This window comes from Nuphar pumila, chromosome 9 (genome assembly GCF_984573655.1).
Source record: "Nuphar pumila chromosome 9, dmNupPumi1.hap1.1, whole genome shotgun sequence".
Lineage (NCBI taxonomy): Eukaryota > Viridiplantae > Streptophyta > Magnoliopsida > Nymphaeales > Nymphaeaceae > Nuphar > Nuphar pumila.
This window is the reverse complement of record NC_143257.1, coordinates 1,795,179-1,808,834: the sequence shown is the minus strand read 5'-3', so window position 1 is coordinate 1,808,834 and position 13,656 is coordinate 1,795,179. Positions and strand designations below refer to the sequence as shown.

General features: G+C 38.3%; 1 protein-coding gene across 3 annotated transcripts; it reads left to right on the top strand.

Annotated features, from left to right (window-relative positions):
* Positions 1-469: 469 nt before the first annotated feature.
* On the top strand, positions 470-12,743 carry LOC149828177 (phosphatidylinositol:ceramide inositolphosphotransferase-like). Of its 3 annotated transcripts, none has more exons than XM_090017432.1 (12): positions 470-823; positions 1,330-1,419; positions 9,448-9,534; positions 9,618-9,686; positions 10,389-10,469; positions 10,975-11,046; positions 11,326-11,386; positions 11,484-11,586; positions 11,866-11,961; positions 12,087-12,136; positions 12,222-12,349; positions 12,478-12,743. In XM_090017432.1, exons 3-12 carry the CDS (start codon positions 9,523-9,525, stop codon positions 12,556-12,558), a joined length of 753 nt encoding a protein of 250 aa, XP_089873558.1. In that variant the 5' UTR covers positions 470-823; positions 1,330-1,419; positions 9,448-9,522; the 3' UTR covers positions 12,559-12,743. The 3 variants fall into 3 exon arrangements, with proteins under 3 accessions (XP_089873558.1, XP_089873556.1, XP_089873557.1); XM_090017430.1 differs by lacking the exon at positions 470-823 and adding an exon at positions 987-1,080; XM_090017431.1 differs by lacking the exon at positions 470-823 and adding an exon at positions 987-1,080 and having other exon boundaries at positions 12,430-12,743.
* Positions 12,744-13,656: the final 913 nt, after the last annotated feature.

Genomic DNA, 13,656 nt, shown 5'->3' with positions numbered 1-13,656 from the left:
GTCTTGAAAAATTATGAAGATTGTGGACCATTGATTTTTCGAACCTTATAAAATTACACTCATGTGTTAGGAATCCAATAATCTAAAAGTTGATATCTATAAAATCAAGTAAATAGATCACATTTGTACGGTCAGAATTTTAAAATTAAAATAAAAAAACCTGAAAAACTTATTTAACATGTTTTATTTAGCATATTTGCATCACTCCCATTTGAACTTGACTTCTGGGTTCAAACTTCAAACAGGGCATTTCCTGTGGATAATAACATCATCATCCAGGTGAAGAAGAAACATTGAAAAATAACGTTAAAAACGATGGATCCAAAAGAAGAGGAAGTCGCGGAAGCGGGGCCCACCTCAAGCGCGTCGTACGGAGCAGTGGAGTTCGATCCCCAATTTGACCGCGACACAAGAAGGCCGTGCGTTTTAAATTTTTTTTTTTTACGGGAATCTTTGCCCTCCTCTAATTTCGTCTCTCTCATCCTTCCTCTCTTGCACTCCTCTCTCTCTCGGGTTGTGGAGAGGGCCCTCCGATCCGCGTACAACCCGTGGGAAGGCAGAGGCAGAGAGGAGAAGAAGAAGGAGAAAGATCGGAAAATCGTTGAGTTACATCGTCACGCAGATGTCGCTCGAGATCAGTTGCTTCTGTATCGTGAAATCGCGCTCTTCGATGGAAAAAAACCGGCCTGGATCGGATATCCGAGCAATTTGAGTAGCAGAAGGCGGTAGGATTGGAGATTTCCGGCGAGATCTGGGTTTTTCCGGACGTGTAGCGGTGGAGAAGCGGTTTACGGAGGGATCGGCGTTAGGTTTGCTATAGGAGGTGCGGTTCGTGCGAGTGGCGTGATCCGGTGTTTGATAGGGAGGGTAGCGTGTTGGAGAAGTTTAGGGAGAGGATTCGGTTTTGCTTTTTCTTGTTCTTTCTTGCTCCTTTTTTTTTTCCTTTTTGCGAGTTGGTTTTGGGGGGGGGGGGGGGGGGGGGGGAAAGGATGCCGACTTTCATCGGCGGAATGTGAAGTAATATGGCAGTGAGTGACGGATTGAGGGATGACGCTTTACATTGCTCGCGAAGCTTCCAAGGCATGCTTTTGCCTTCTCTATCTTTTCCCGTCTTCTTCTTCTTCATCGCCGCGTTTTTTGTCTTATTTTTTCGTCCTTTTCTTTCTTTTATGTGTTCCTTTCGTTTTTCTTTTTTCGATGCGCTTTGATCGGAGATTTTGATTTGAATCTGATTTAAAAGTGAGAATTCTCCAAAAATTTGAGCTTTTCTTTTTCTTTTTCCTTTTTCTTGTCTCGATTGACTCAGATTTTAGTATGTATTGTTGACAGCTATGGAGGAGGATCACTTTGGAGACATCGATAGAGTTGCTCCTGCTGGCCGAGAAGTGGAAGTTTCTTTTGCTAGGGCTCATTTTTCAGGTCCTCTCTCTCGATTTTTTTGCTTGCATTTGTCTTGAAAGTGGAGTCTTTTTGCAATTTTGGCCTTGTCAATGGCGGAACAAGTTTAGGATGGAGTTACTTGTCACAGTTACATCTCTTTGCGGGTTCAAATTTCGCTTGCTTTGGACTTCGGCAAAATCTTTCATGTGTGAAAGGAATCATGAGAGGGAAATAGAGATGGTTTTGATTAGGATGATGAATTAATTTTACTCTGTTTGGAAATATATCTTCTTCTCTGGACTGTTGGGGTTTTCTACCTTTCCTACGTTCCGTTGTAGTGGTAGTGTAAACAAATTCATGGATGTTGGTCTCCTGAGCGCGTGCTATCAGAATTCAGTTACTTGCTTCGGTAAATTAGAAGAAAAAGTTGTTGTATTGTGCGTGTTTTTGTTTGTAGATGATTGCATAGTTCAGTTCCGTTGGAATTTTCTCCTGGTATACATGTCATTATTGTTGTAGCCTGTTTCTTATTCCCAACCTCTTTGAGAACCACAGTGAAAGCAAAAGAATTAAAGAAAAAGGACAAAACATAGGAAAAACTAAGGTCTTCTTGTTTGGTCCTGTCATTGTGGTTCCCAATCACGATCTTGTTGGATTTTGAATCCACCGAAAAACCAAATAGATTGTTAATCTTGTTTGCGCTAAATCATTGAGAAAAACAAAAACCAAATCTTGATGCGGAAACATACCTGAATTCATTGGTGCTTTGGTAGATCTATGATGGATATGATCTTCCGGAATCTCTATACGTGGCCTTGCCTTTCTCTAAACCTAATCAGAGAGCAACATTTTTCTCTTGACGATGTTGATGAGGAGCTTAAAGAGAAGGCCAATATATAAGGTTTGAGGACCATAACCTAGTTGTAACCACCTTAGGGTCTATTTTCAATTCAGTCCATCATAAAATTAGAAATTGACAGATAAGGGCATAAGAGGTCTCTTCACATAATGAGATCATACCATATGAGATATCACATGGCCTAACCGTATTAGATCACATTATATGGGCCTAAACATTAGACAATACATAACATGTGATTCTACATATGTAGGCCCACACGATTTTTCCTAACAATCTCTCACTTGGGCCACATATGTTACCTTATAATCACACATTATATCCTTATGAGCTCAAAAATACCGTCGTATCAATTGATATCTTTACCAATCCGGTCCATTGATCACGTCAACATAGAACCAAAGCGGACTTCATTACAAATAACATAATTGGACCCATCAATGATCATGTATATTGACTTAACCAAATGACATGGATCAAGTATGAATGTGAAGCATGAAAATTACATGTAATGTAATCCAAACATGCTTATTTCCAACCGGTCATTCTTTAATCTTTAGTGAGATCACAACAAAAAAGTACAGAATGAAACTAAAACTTTAACTTTATACTAAAGTGGTAAAAAGAACTTTATTATATCATAGAACGTTCAAATACAAACTCCTACTAAACCTGCATATCATAAAATGATAAAACACCCATTCGAGTAGTATGCTCGTGAAAGACCGTGGGTGGTAAACCTTTGGTAAGCGGATCTGCAATCATGGAGTTTGTGCCAATATGTTCTATCGATATCTGATCATTCTGCATTCTTTCTTTAACAATAAGGAACTTAATATCAATATGTTTTGACTTCGATGAGCTCATGTTATTGAAATATAGTACTATCAAATTATTGTCACAAAATAACTTAGCGGTCTTTCAACATTATCTAAAGTTCGCAGTCCTGTGATAAAATTACGTAACCATGTTCCATAATTGGATGTCTCGTGACAGGCTACGAATTCTACTGTCATAGTGAAAGAAGCAATGAGTGTTTGCTTGGCACTCCTACAAGAAATATCTTTTCCGGCCAACAGAAAAATATAACCTGACGTGGATCTGCAACTGTCTTGGCATCCAGTAAAGTCAGAATCAGAATACCCAATGATCTCCAACTGATCTGACTTCTTGTATGTGAGCATGTAACCTTTTGTTCTCTGCAAATACCGCACAACCCGTTTGACTGCTTTTCAATGATCTATACCTGGGTTACTAAGATATCTGCCTAACATCCCAATAATATACGCTATATCCGAACACGTACACACCTGATCATACATAAGACTCCCTATAGAAGATGCATATGGAATCTTTTTCATATCCTTAATTTCAAACTAGTATTTGGGGAACTGAGCGAGATTAAACTTGTCTCTCTTAGCAACAGGAATATCACCTGGTTTGCAATCTTTTATGCCAAATCTATCAAGAATCTTTTCGATATAGTTCTTTTGTGATAATCCAAGAATACCTCGAGAACGGTCTCGATGTATTTGGATCCCTAATATAAAAGAGGCGTTACCAAGATCTTTTATTTCAAAATTTTTTGTCAGAAATTTCTTGGTTTCGTGCAGTATGCCTATATCATTAATAGCAAGCAATATGTAATCGACATATAAAACCAGAAAAATATATTTACTCTCACTGAACTTATGGTATATACATTCATCAACCACATTCATCTCAAAACCAAATGAGAGGACAACTCAATGAAATTTATGATACCACTGACAGGAAGCCTGCTTAAGACTATAGATAAATTTTTTTAATTTGCAAAGCATTTTCTTAGCATCGCCTGAGACAAAATATTCTGTTACATTATATATATTGTTTCGTTAATGTCACCATTAAGGAATGCAATCTTTACATTCATCTGATGCAACTCTAAATCATAATGAGCCACAAGTGTCATCATAATCCTAAAAGAGTCTTTCGTAGAAACTGGAGGGAAAGTGTCTCTGTAGTCAATGCCTTCTCTTTGAGTAAACTCTTTTGCAACAAGACGAACCTTATATCTTTCCACATTACCTTTTGAATCGCTTTTGATTTTAAATATCCATTTGCAACCAATGGGGTTCACACCTTCAGGTAATGGGATAAAATCCTACACGTCATTGTCCTTCATGGATTTAATCTCCTCATGCATTGCATCAATCTACTTTTGAGAGTTAGAACTTTGTGTGACTTTATGGAAGTTGATTGAATCATCTTCCTTTAAGCTAATATCACCCTTATGTTCTTATAGAAAGACAATATAATCATCTTAAATTGTCCTTTTCCTCTCTCTAGTGGATTTCATTAATGACAGTTGTTCTTGAGGTGTTTTTTGATGTTGTTGAGTTTGTACTATAGGAGTAAAAGCTTGATTTTGGATAGGGAGATCTAAAACATTGCCTTGATTTGGATTTGTGGGAACAATATCAGGAATAAAAATCTGATCATTGTCAACCATAACTGTAGGAAGAAGAAAAAAACTCTTCTTCAAAAGCAATGTCTTTTACTATATCACTTCCCCCAAACTCAACATCCTCAAAGAAACAAACATTTCTCGTTTCAAAAAACGACTTATTCAAAGGGTCGTAAAGCTTATAGCCCCTGGACCTTTCAGAATACCCAACAAAATAGCAGTTAATTGTTCTTGAATCTAGTTTCTTTTCATGTGGCCTATAGGGCCTAGCCTTAGCTGAACATCCCCAAATATGAAAATGCTTCACATTAGGTTTTTTGGCTTTCCACATTTCATATGGGGTCTTGGTTACTGCTTTAATGATACCCTGTTCAATACATAAGCTACAGTCTTTAATGCCTCTCCCTAGAGGGACTCTGATAAGGTATAATGAAAAATCATACTCTTTACCATATCCTTTAAGGTCCTCTTTCGTCTCTCAGCAACACCATTCATGCTAGAAGTGCTTGGCATGCTATACTGAGAGACGATCCCACATTCCTGTAGAAATTTAGCAAAGGGCTTTGGACGTTATTCACCTGATCCATCATATTTACCATAGTACTCACTACCACGGTCAAATCTGACGGCTTTAATACTTTTACCAAGTTGGTTTTCAATTTCAGCCTTAAATGATTCGAACACATAGACTTTTCATGAATTAAATATAGGTACCCATAACGAGAATAATCGTTTATGAACATAATAAAATATTGTTGACCATTCCAAGAAGCCATAGGGAATGACTCACAAATATCTCTAAGAATTAGTTCTAAGACGTCTGTTTTCTTTTCGGCATCTAATTTCCTTATGTTTGTTCGTTTCTCTTTTATACACTTAACAAAAACCTGAAAGTCAGTGAAATCAAAGGAATCAAAAATTTCACTTGTCACAAGCCTTTTAATTCTTTGTTTAGAAATATGAGTTAAGCATTTGTGCTATAATAAAACTGAATTCTCATTTGTTAATTTTCGTTTTATACCACGAGAACTTAAATGAAGGTTTCATTGTATAAGGCAACAATATTAAGCAAATATAGGTATTCAACCGCAGACAAAGAACCAATCTCAATAAGATTTGAATTAAGAAACAATTTAAATTCATTATTTTTCAAATAAACAAGAATAATCATATTTGTCTAAAGTGGAAATAGAAACCAAATTTTATCTAAAATACGACACAATATATGTTTTTTTGAATCTAAATAATTTTCAGTCTTAGAGTAACCTAAATGTTTTTATTGCCTCAACTTTAACTGATTTGTCATCGCCTATATAGATGAATCTTTCAGTATCAATTGACATTCGACAACTTAGGCAACCTGCATAGACATACTTATGTGAGTGGTAGTACCAGAATCCATCTACCAAGTGTGTTTAAGTACAAAAGTTAAATTAACCTCAGAACAAACTAAAGTAAGGAGCGTACTTTTTTTTTCACGCCAAGCATGATACTTGGTACAGTCCTTCTTCATGTGACCCTCTCCTTTGCAAAAGAAACAACTGGATTTTGGATCTTGATGTCTTTTCTGTTTCTTCTGCGATTGAGGATCTACTGCAACTTTCTTATTCTTTTTCTTTTTCTTAAACTTGTCCTTAGAGGCTACTGCCAAATGAGAACTTTCTGTATTTTCTTGATTCATCCTTTCTTCTCCTTGCACAGAGTGTGAAATGAGCTCATTGAGAGTCCATTTATCCTTCTAGCAGTGATAACTGATCATGAACTGACTGTATTATGTAAGAAGGGATATCAAAACCAAGTGCATGAATAAGTCCTCAGATAACTCTAACTTTAGTGCCTTTAGTTTTGAAGCAAGATAGGACATTTCCATAATGTACTGTCTAATGTTTTCTTTGCCTTTATACCTCATAGAAACAAGACTCGAAAGGAGAGTGCTTGTCTCAGCTTTTTCGTTTTTAGCAAAACATTTTTCAATTTCTTCAATGAACCTTTTGGCATTAACCTCTTCGGACATAATGCCCTTGAAGGATTCAGGAATTGCACATTTCATGATCATGAGACTCGTGCGATTGAATCAATCCCACCGCTCGGAGTTCCTTTTATCCTCAGCGGAACTCCTATCCATAAGAGCAGGTGGTTGATCCTCTCATAGTGTAAGATCCAAATCCATGCATCCGAGAACAATCATAACGTTCTCTTTTTAGTTTTTGAAATTAGAACCACTTAAAACATGAATCGAATTTATGTTTGCAGATATCGTAGAATCAGAAGTATTAACTGAATCAAGAACAAAACAAGCTCACGATTAACATACATTTTCACATGCACTAACATAAAATAACATATTTAAACTGTGGTGAACCCCATCACAAGATTCTCAGCATAATATTGATATTTAGTCTTTTGGCATAAATGTCAACTTGTAAGTGGTACTCTCAATACAGTAATCAAATATGGACAATTAATCCTGTCAAACAACGTGCCTTTCTTTGTACCGACTCGTTATTCACATGAAAAACCATACAATTATCTCATATTTATTACCAAAAAATATATATTTGGGTTCGGCCAAATAATAATCTTCCTTTGGGCCGATCACTATTCGCACGAACCCCAAACATATAATCATCACAATATTCCAAACGAGTAAATCTACACAATTGATGTTACTTTGGTAATATATTGTTTCAATAAACTCGATTAGAATATCGGACCCTTATTCTGAAAAGATTACCATGGTTCAAATATGTGAATACATGCATATGAACAATAAAAAAACATAATCATAATCTGTATAGGGCCAAAAAATAACCGAAGATGACCCTCTAAAGGGACCCATAAAGCACAAAAAATAGCCCTAAATGTAATAATAAAGTCCTTATAATTTATTATTATAAAGCATATGCACGAGTCCGGCCCATAGGATCGGGCCAGACCCATCTGTGGGTCAAAACTGGTCTGACCCGACCTGGATCAGACCGTAATACCACAACTGGGTATAGGGTCTGGGCTAACGGGTCGGGTCTGACCAGGCCTGATGCACAAAAGCACCACCCTACCCGGTTCAGTCCCCACAACTTAACGAGGACCGAACAGGGTTAGCCGCTCCCCGAAGGAAACCGAAGCTGACTCGGCCCCAGCTGGAGGCCAAAGCTGCCTTGGGTCGCAAGTGGAGACTCAACCCAGCAAGACCCAGGGTTGAACCGACCCTTGGCTCGGTCGGCTGAAACCCGAACCGGAACCAGGCCTGATGGCCGAATCGGGCTAGCAGATCGAGTCAGCATAATGTCGAACCAAGCCTGGTCAGCGGATTGGATCGACTGAAAAACCCAAATCGCCTGGAACACTGGGTCGGTTGAAAATCGAATCGACCTAGTGAAACACTGTAGTGGTCTATAAAACCAATCCGGGTTACCGGATTGACTGTAAACAGAACCGGCCCTGCGAATCATTGCAGCGATCAGACCTATCTGGTTGTCGGTACAACTGAAGGCCGAATCGATTTTGTGCTTCAGACGGCCGAACCAAGCGTCGACCGCCACTGACCCTGAACCACTCGACGACGATGGCTGGGGTGAACCGAATGCTCCACCGCTGTCGCCCAACGTAGCCAACCTCTGGTCACTCACCGGTGGCTAGGGAAAACCGAAAGCCCCAACCACCATCGCCAGGCGCCATTCGGCATCCGGCGTGGGTGATCAGTCGGGATCTTGCCTGTCGGCACCCCCTGCACCGGTCGCCTGAAAAGTGGAAGGGTTGATCGGTCCTTCCTCTGACCAAAACTGAAACGAGGATTGGGGAAGTCCGTTCGGTCCTCCCTCCTCCTCAAAGACTGTGCAAGCACCCAACGGTGCCTACGCCAAAAGCCGGACGATGTCCGATAAACTGCCTGACGCCGTCCAGTGGCATGTGGCCACCGAAGAGGGCGAGCCACCCTACACATTGAGCCGTTGGTCTCGTCAGTCTTCTAATGATGCCGTCGGCTGTAGCTAATAAATTTATTTATTTTTATTATTAGCCCTTAATGTCGATAATCGAAAAAGGAAAAGACCGAATCTGACAATATTTCGGCGACCCAACAAAGAACATATAATGGCAAAATCATATTTCAACGATTCAACAGGAACAAGGTGCTCTGATAGCAATTGTTGGATTTTGAATCCATCGAAAAACCAAATAGATCGTTAATTTTGTTTGCGCTAAATAATTGAGAAGAACATAAACTAAATCTTTATGCGGAAGCGTACCTGAATCCATTGGTGCTCCGCTAGATCTATGACGGGTATGATCTTTCAGAACCTCTATACGTGGCCTTGCCTTTCTTTAACCTAATGGGAGAGAGACATTTTTCTCTTGATGATGATGATGATGGGGAGCCTAAAGAGAAGGCCATTATATAAGGTTTGAAGACCATAACCTAATTGTAACCATCTTAGGGTCTATTTTCAATTCAGCCCATCATAAAATTGAAAATTAACAGATAAAGGGTATAAGAGGTCTCTTCACGTAATAAGATCATACCATATGAGACATCACATGGCCCAACTGGATTAGATTGGCCTAAACATTAGACAATACATAACATGTGATTGTACATACGTAGGCCCACACGATTTTTCCTAATAGATCTTGCTTGCAAGTTCTTGCATTTGACCTTTTTTTTGTGTTGCTCGCTCTTTAGGTAGGCGGGTGGTGTTTTGCATGTTTATTTTGTTGTTTGTTGTTTGAGAATTTGTGCTTACGATTTGTTTTTCATATGCAGTATCTTCATGGATTGGCTGCTCGGGGAGTTCACTATTTGCATCGTCCTGGTTCAATACTTCAAGATGTTGGGTTTATGGTTCTTCCGGTATGTGCACTGTCCCTTCTTGTTAGATTGATCTTTAGTTAGTATATTTGGATGATGAGTGAGTTAATTTGGCATGTAATCAGGAGCTTGGGCCAGATAAGGGTTACATCAGCGAGGCTGTTTTTACCTTCATTTTCTTCTCCTTCCTCCTGGTAAGCTTCTACATGACATCCTTGTTCAATACATGATTCTTGTTCTAATGGCCCATGTCAGCGTCAAAGTATAGATATTTCCTTTTGTCATGGGTAAGCCAGAAAATATTTCAGTTTCACAGCTCTGTTTTATTTTTTGTCTGATTAGAATTTTTTGTGTTGTTCATTGTGTTGTATTTCAACTTTTTAAGGCCATCAACCCTGATCAGCCTGCTGATCACTGTATGGGGGGGGGGGTATGAATGTTAATTTTTTCATGTAACGTGTTTTACGTGTTGTGTGTATGACCTACTTAGTGGAGACAACTTTTTCCGGTTCTAAAATGAAATTCTTCCTTAAAAATAATTTGCTCATTGAATATAACATTGCTCCTCCGGGTAGTCTTTGCACACTTTCCTGTTTGTAAAGGTTTACCTGTGTATGCATAAGCTCTTTTTTAATCTGTTTTTCTTTTTTCTTTTTTCTTTTTTCTCTTTGGTTGATGGTTATTCATGTATTGATTGTTGGGTAGGAAGAAATGCCTTTTTACCCTTCCTTTCTTTCACAATTTTTGTGTGTATACACGTGCATGTGTCTATGTGTGCTTGGCATCTTGTAACTTACCATGTAAAGTTGTATCAAGTTCCTGGTCCCCTGGTCCACTTTTCTTTTGTTTATTTTTCATTTGTTGATTATCCTAATCATTTGTCCTTGTCGTTGCAGTGGTCTTTTAATCCTTTCATCTTCCACAGCAAGAGATTCTACACTGTACTGCTATGGTGTAGGGTCTTGGCGTTTCTAGTTGTGAGTGCAGAATTTTTACCTTTCCTCTTCTTTTATATCAGTTTGTGGCATTTGCACTCTTCTGTTTGAATTACATGTGCAATCAATTGCAGCTATTGACCATCTAAAAATTGTGAAGCACATCTGCTCTTGTTCTTAATCTGCTGTTGAGTTATTCATTTCTAATGCATTGATGTTGTTCAGTTTACATTTGATGGTGCCTTCAGATCTACCAGTAAAATGATTTCCAGACACATGCACTTGACAATGCATCAGTTCTTGGTGTGTTATCTGTGATGTGCATGATGTGTAGTGTTTCCTTCATTGCACCTGCAGATAATTTCGGTGTTACTCTTATAAAAAATGCAATTATTGTGTATATTTGCATTTTTTCCCCAATGTGTTTGATTCTTTTAGCTGAAATGGAGGCTTTCTACATTTTGGTGCAAGAACTCTGTCGACTTCTTTACCATCATTGTGCTTCACTACTAATGTTTCTCATTTGCTGTTTTGCTTGTTTTTTCAGGTTTCACAATTTTTGAGAATCCTTACTTTCATGTCAACTCACCTTCCAGGCCCTAACTATCACTGTCGTGAGGTGCGTTCTAAGTGAAAATCTCACTTATTTTTAAAAAGAATTATCTTGATCGTGTATGAATTTGTGGAAATGTTAGTTCGCTCTTTTGTTAGACTTTTTTTTTGGGTTTCTGAATGGGGTTAATCTAACAATAAATCTTTTTATACTTACGTTAGCTGCGTTCAGTGGGTAGAAATGTGTAGTTACTTTTTACGATCAAAGGCTTTAATGTTAGATCAACCCATAGTGAATTGATGCATTCTGGCTGATATCTATTTAATTTGTTTATTTTCTATTTAGGGATCAAAACTTGCTCGATTGCCACCTCCAGAAAGTATATTGGAAGTGCTCTTAATCAACTGTATGTCTGCTCCTGATATAAATTTTTTGTCTTTCAATTCATGTTTTACTAATATATAATATGTTTGATGCCCTTTTTCCGCATATTCCTTGTACAGTTCCTCGAGGTGTAGTATTTGGTTGTGGCGACCTCATATTTTCATCTCACATGATCTTCATTCTTGTATTTGTTCGGACATACCAGAAATATGGCACACGAAGGTCTCTCTCTCTCTCTCTTGTTTTTTTTAATATATTTCATATATTAAAATATCAAGAACAGTTTTTATTGATCAAAAATTGAAAAAAAAAATCATGTTGTGATAAAGCTGAGGGTCCTAAAGGTTGGTGTGATTGGTTAGTTAATTCTTGTTTTAATTGCTGGGACCTCATGTCCTGCCACTTTTTCTTGTCTTCCGGTTCTGAAATTAATGTAGATTTACTATTTTGCTTCATTTAAAGTTTTTTTTATTGTGAACATAATCTGGGATATCGTTGCAGGTTGATTAAGCAACTTGCTTGGCTGGTAGCTGTTATTCAAAGTCTGCTGATAATAACTTCTCGCAAACACTATACTGTTGACGTTGTCGTTGCATGGTAATGTCTTGTTAAGTTTGATCCTGAACTTTTTATTTTTCTTGTTATATTGTACTATTGAAAAAGACTAATTTCTAGTTTTTGGCTAATGAATTCTGACCTGCAATCTTGTTTTGGAGAAACAGGTACACTGTAAATTTGGTGGTGTACTTTGTGGATAAGCAACTGCCTGAAGGTCTGTGTAGTTGAACCAGGAGTTCATCTTTGTTATCGTCAGTGTAGATTGATACTGAATTATCGCATTGCTGTTTCTTTTGCAGATCTAATGGAACGCAATGGCGGAAACCCATCACCGTTGCTACCCATAAATGGCAAGGACAAAGATGCCAGATCCAAAGAGGAGCTCCACAAGCTGATGAATGGGAATTCTGGAGATAACACCGACAGGGTATGGTCTAAATAACACACTCCTCTGTTTTTTTACTGAACGTGGTGAATCTAGATCCAGTTTTTCTGCTGATCCAACAGATGTAGATTGCATTTTGGTACTTGAAAGTTGCAATTTTCCTATCACAGAGGCCAAGAACACAAGTTAACGGAAAGGTCTTGGAGGATGTCAACCAAGTTCATGTGGACTTGGGGATGAATGGTTTATGAGATGGGCAGCTCAGTGTTTCTATTTCACGCCGTTGCGACCCTTGCCTGATATCTGCATAACTGACTCCTTGAGAAGCAAAGGTAACCCAAGCTGTTTTTAAGTTGGGTTTACAATTTTGATCATTTCTCCCCAACTCTATCATGGAAGTAAATAGGGTCTCAAGTCAATAGAATGATTTTTTTTCTTTTCACCATTTTAGTATTGGAGTTTGTTGACCGACTTGGTCCTTGGAGACCCTCTCGTGATGTTGTGCTTTGTGCACACTAAAAAAAATTCGAAGAATAGCCATCGATCACGCCTTGACTTTCTGTCTCGTACAAAAGCCCACATGAAACACGGCATCTTCTGATTGAAAGCTCCATTCAGTGTTGCCTTGGGGCACGTTTGGAAGAGAGAAAAAATCTCATAGGAAAAAAATGTTTTGCCTACAAGAATTTTTTATATGAGAAGTGTTTCAAAAGAAAAAATTTGGATTGTTTGTGTAGCATGAGAAAAGCAGAGAAGAAAAATGTGAAAAAATGAGAGAGGGTGGTGGTGGTGGTGGACCGCCTCATGGGGCAGTACAAGGCTTATTCAGATCACATCGCTTTGACTACTTTACTACCCTAAAACCAGTTCCTGAAAAAAGTGTGCTAAGGGATTTTGGGGGATGCACAAGGCTCGAGTTTTTAGTTTTTACTGAATACAAAGGGCCATGTTCTCTGGCAACGATCGCACTTTATTGGGCGGACAAATGCTTTGATTTTGCACTTGTTTGTTTTGTGGCCTTTGTTTGATGGCAGAAACGTTTAAAGATTGTCATGCTTGCCCTTGCAAGGGTATTGCTTGATTATAGTTAGGGCTGGTAAATGAACAAATTCACTCATCACTCGGCTCTGTTTGGCTGGTCACGAACTCTTTCTTGATCAGTTCGGATAGTTGGCAAGCCAAGCCACAAGCAGCTCGTCTAGCTTAAAAGAGTCTTGCCCGCGTTACAAGGTGTTCAGCTTGGTTCGGCTGGATAGTTCTCATATAGATAAAAAGTGTATATGTATATATATGTATATATATAAAAGAAGGATGAATGAAAAATATGGACAATTAAGTGTAATTTATAA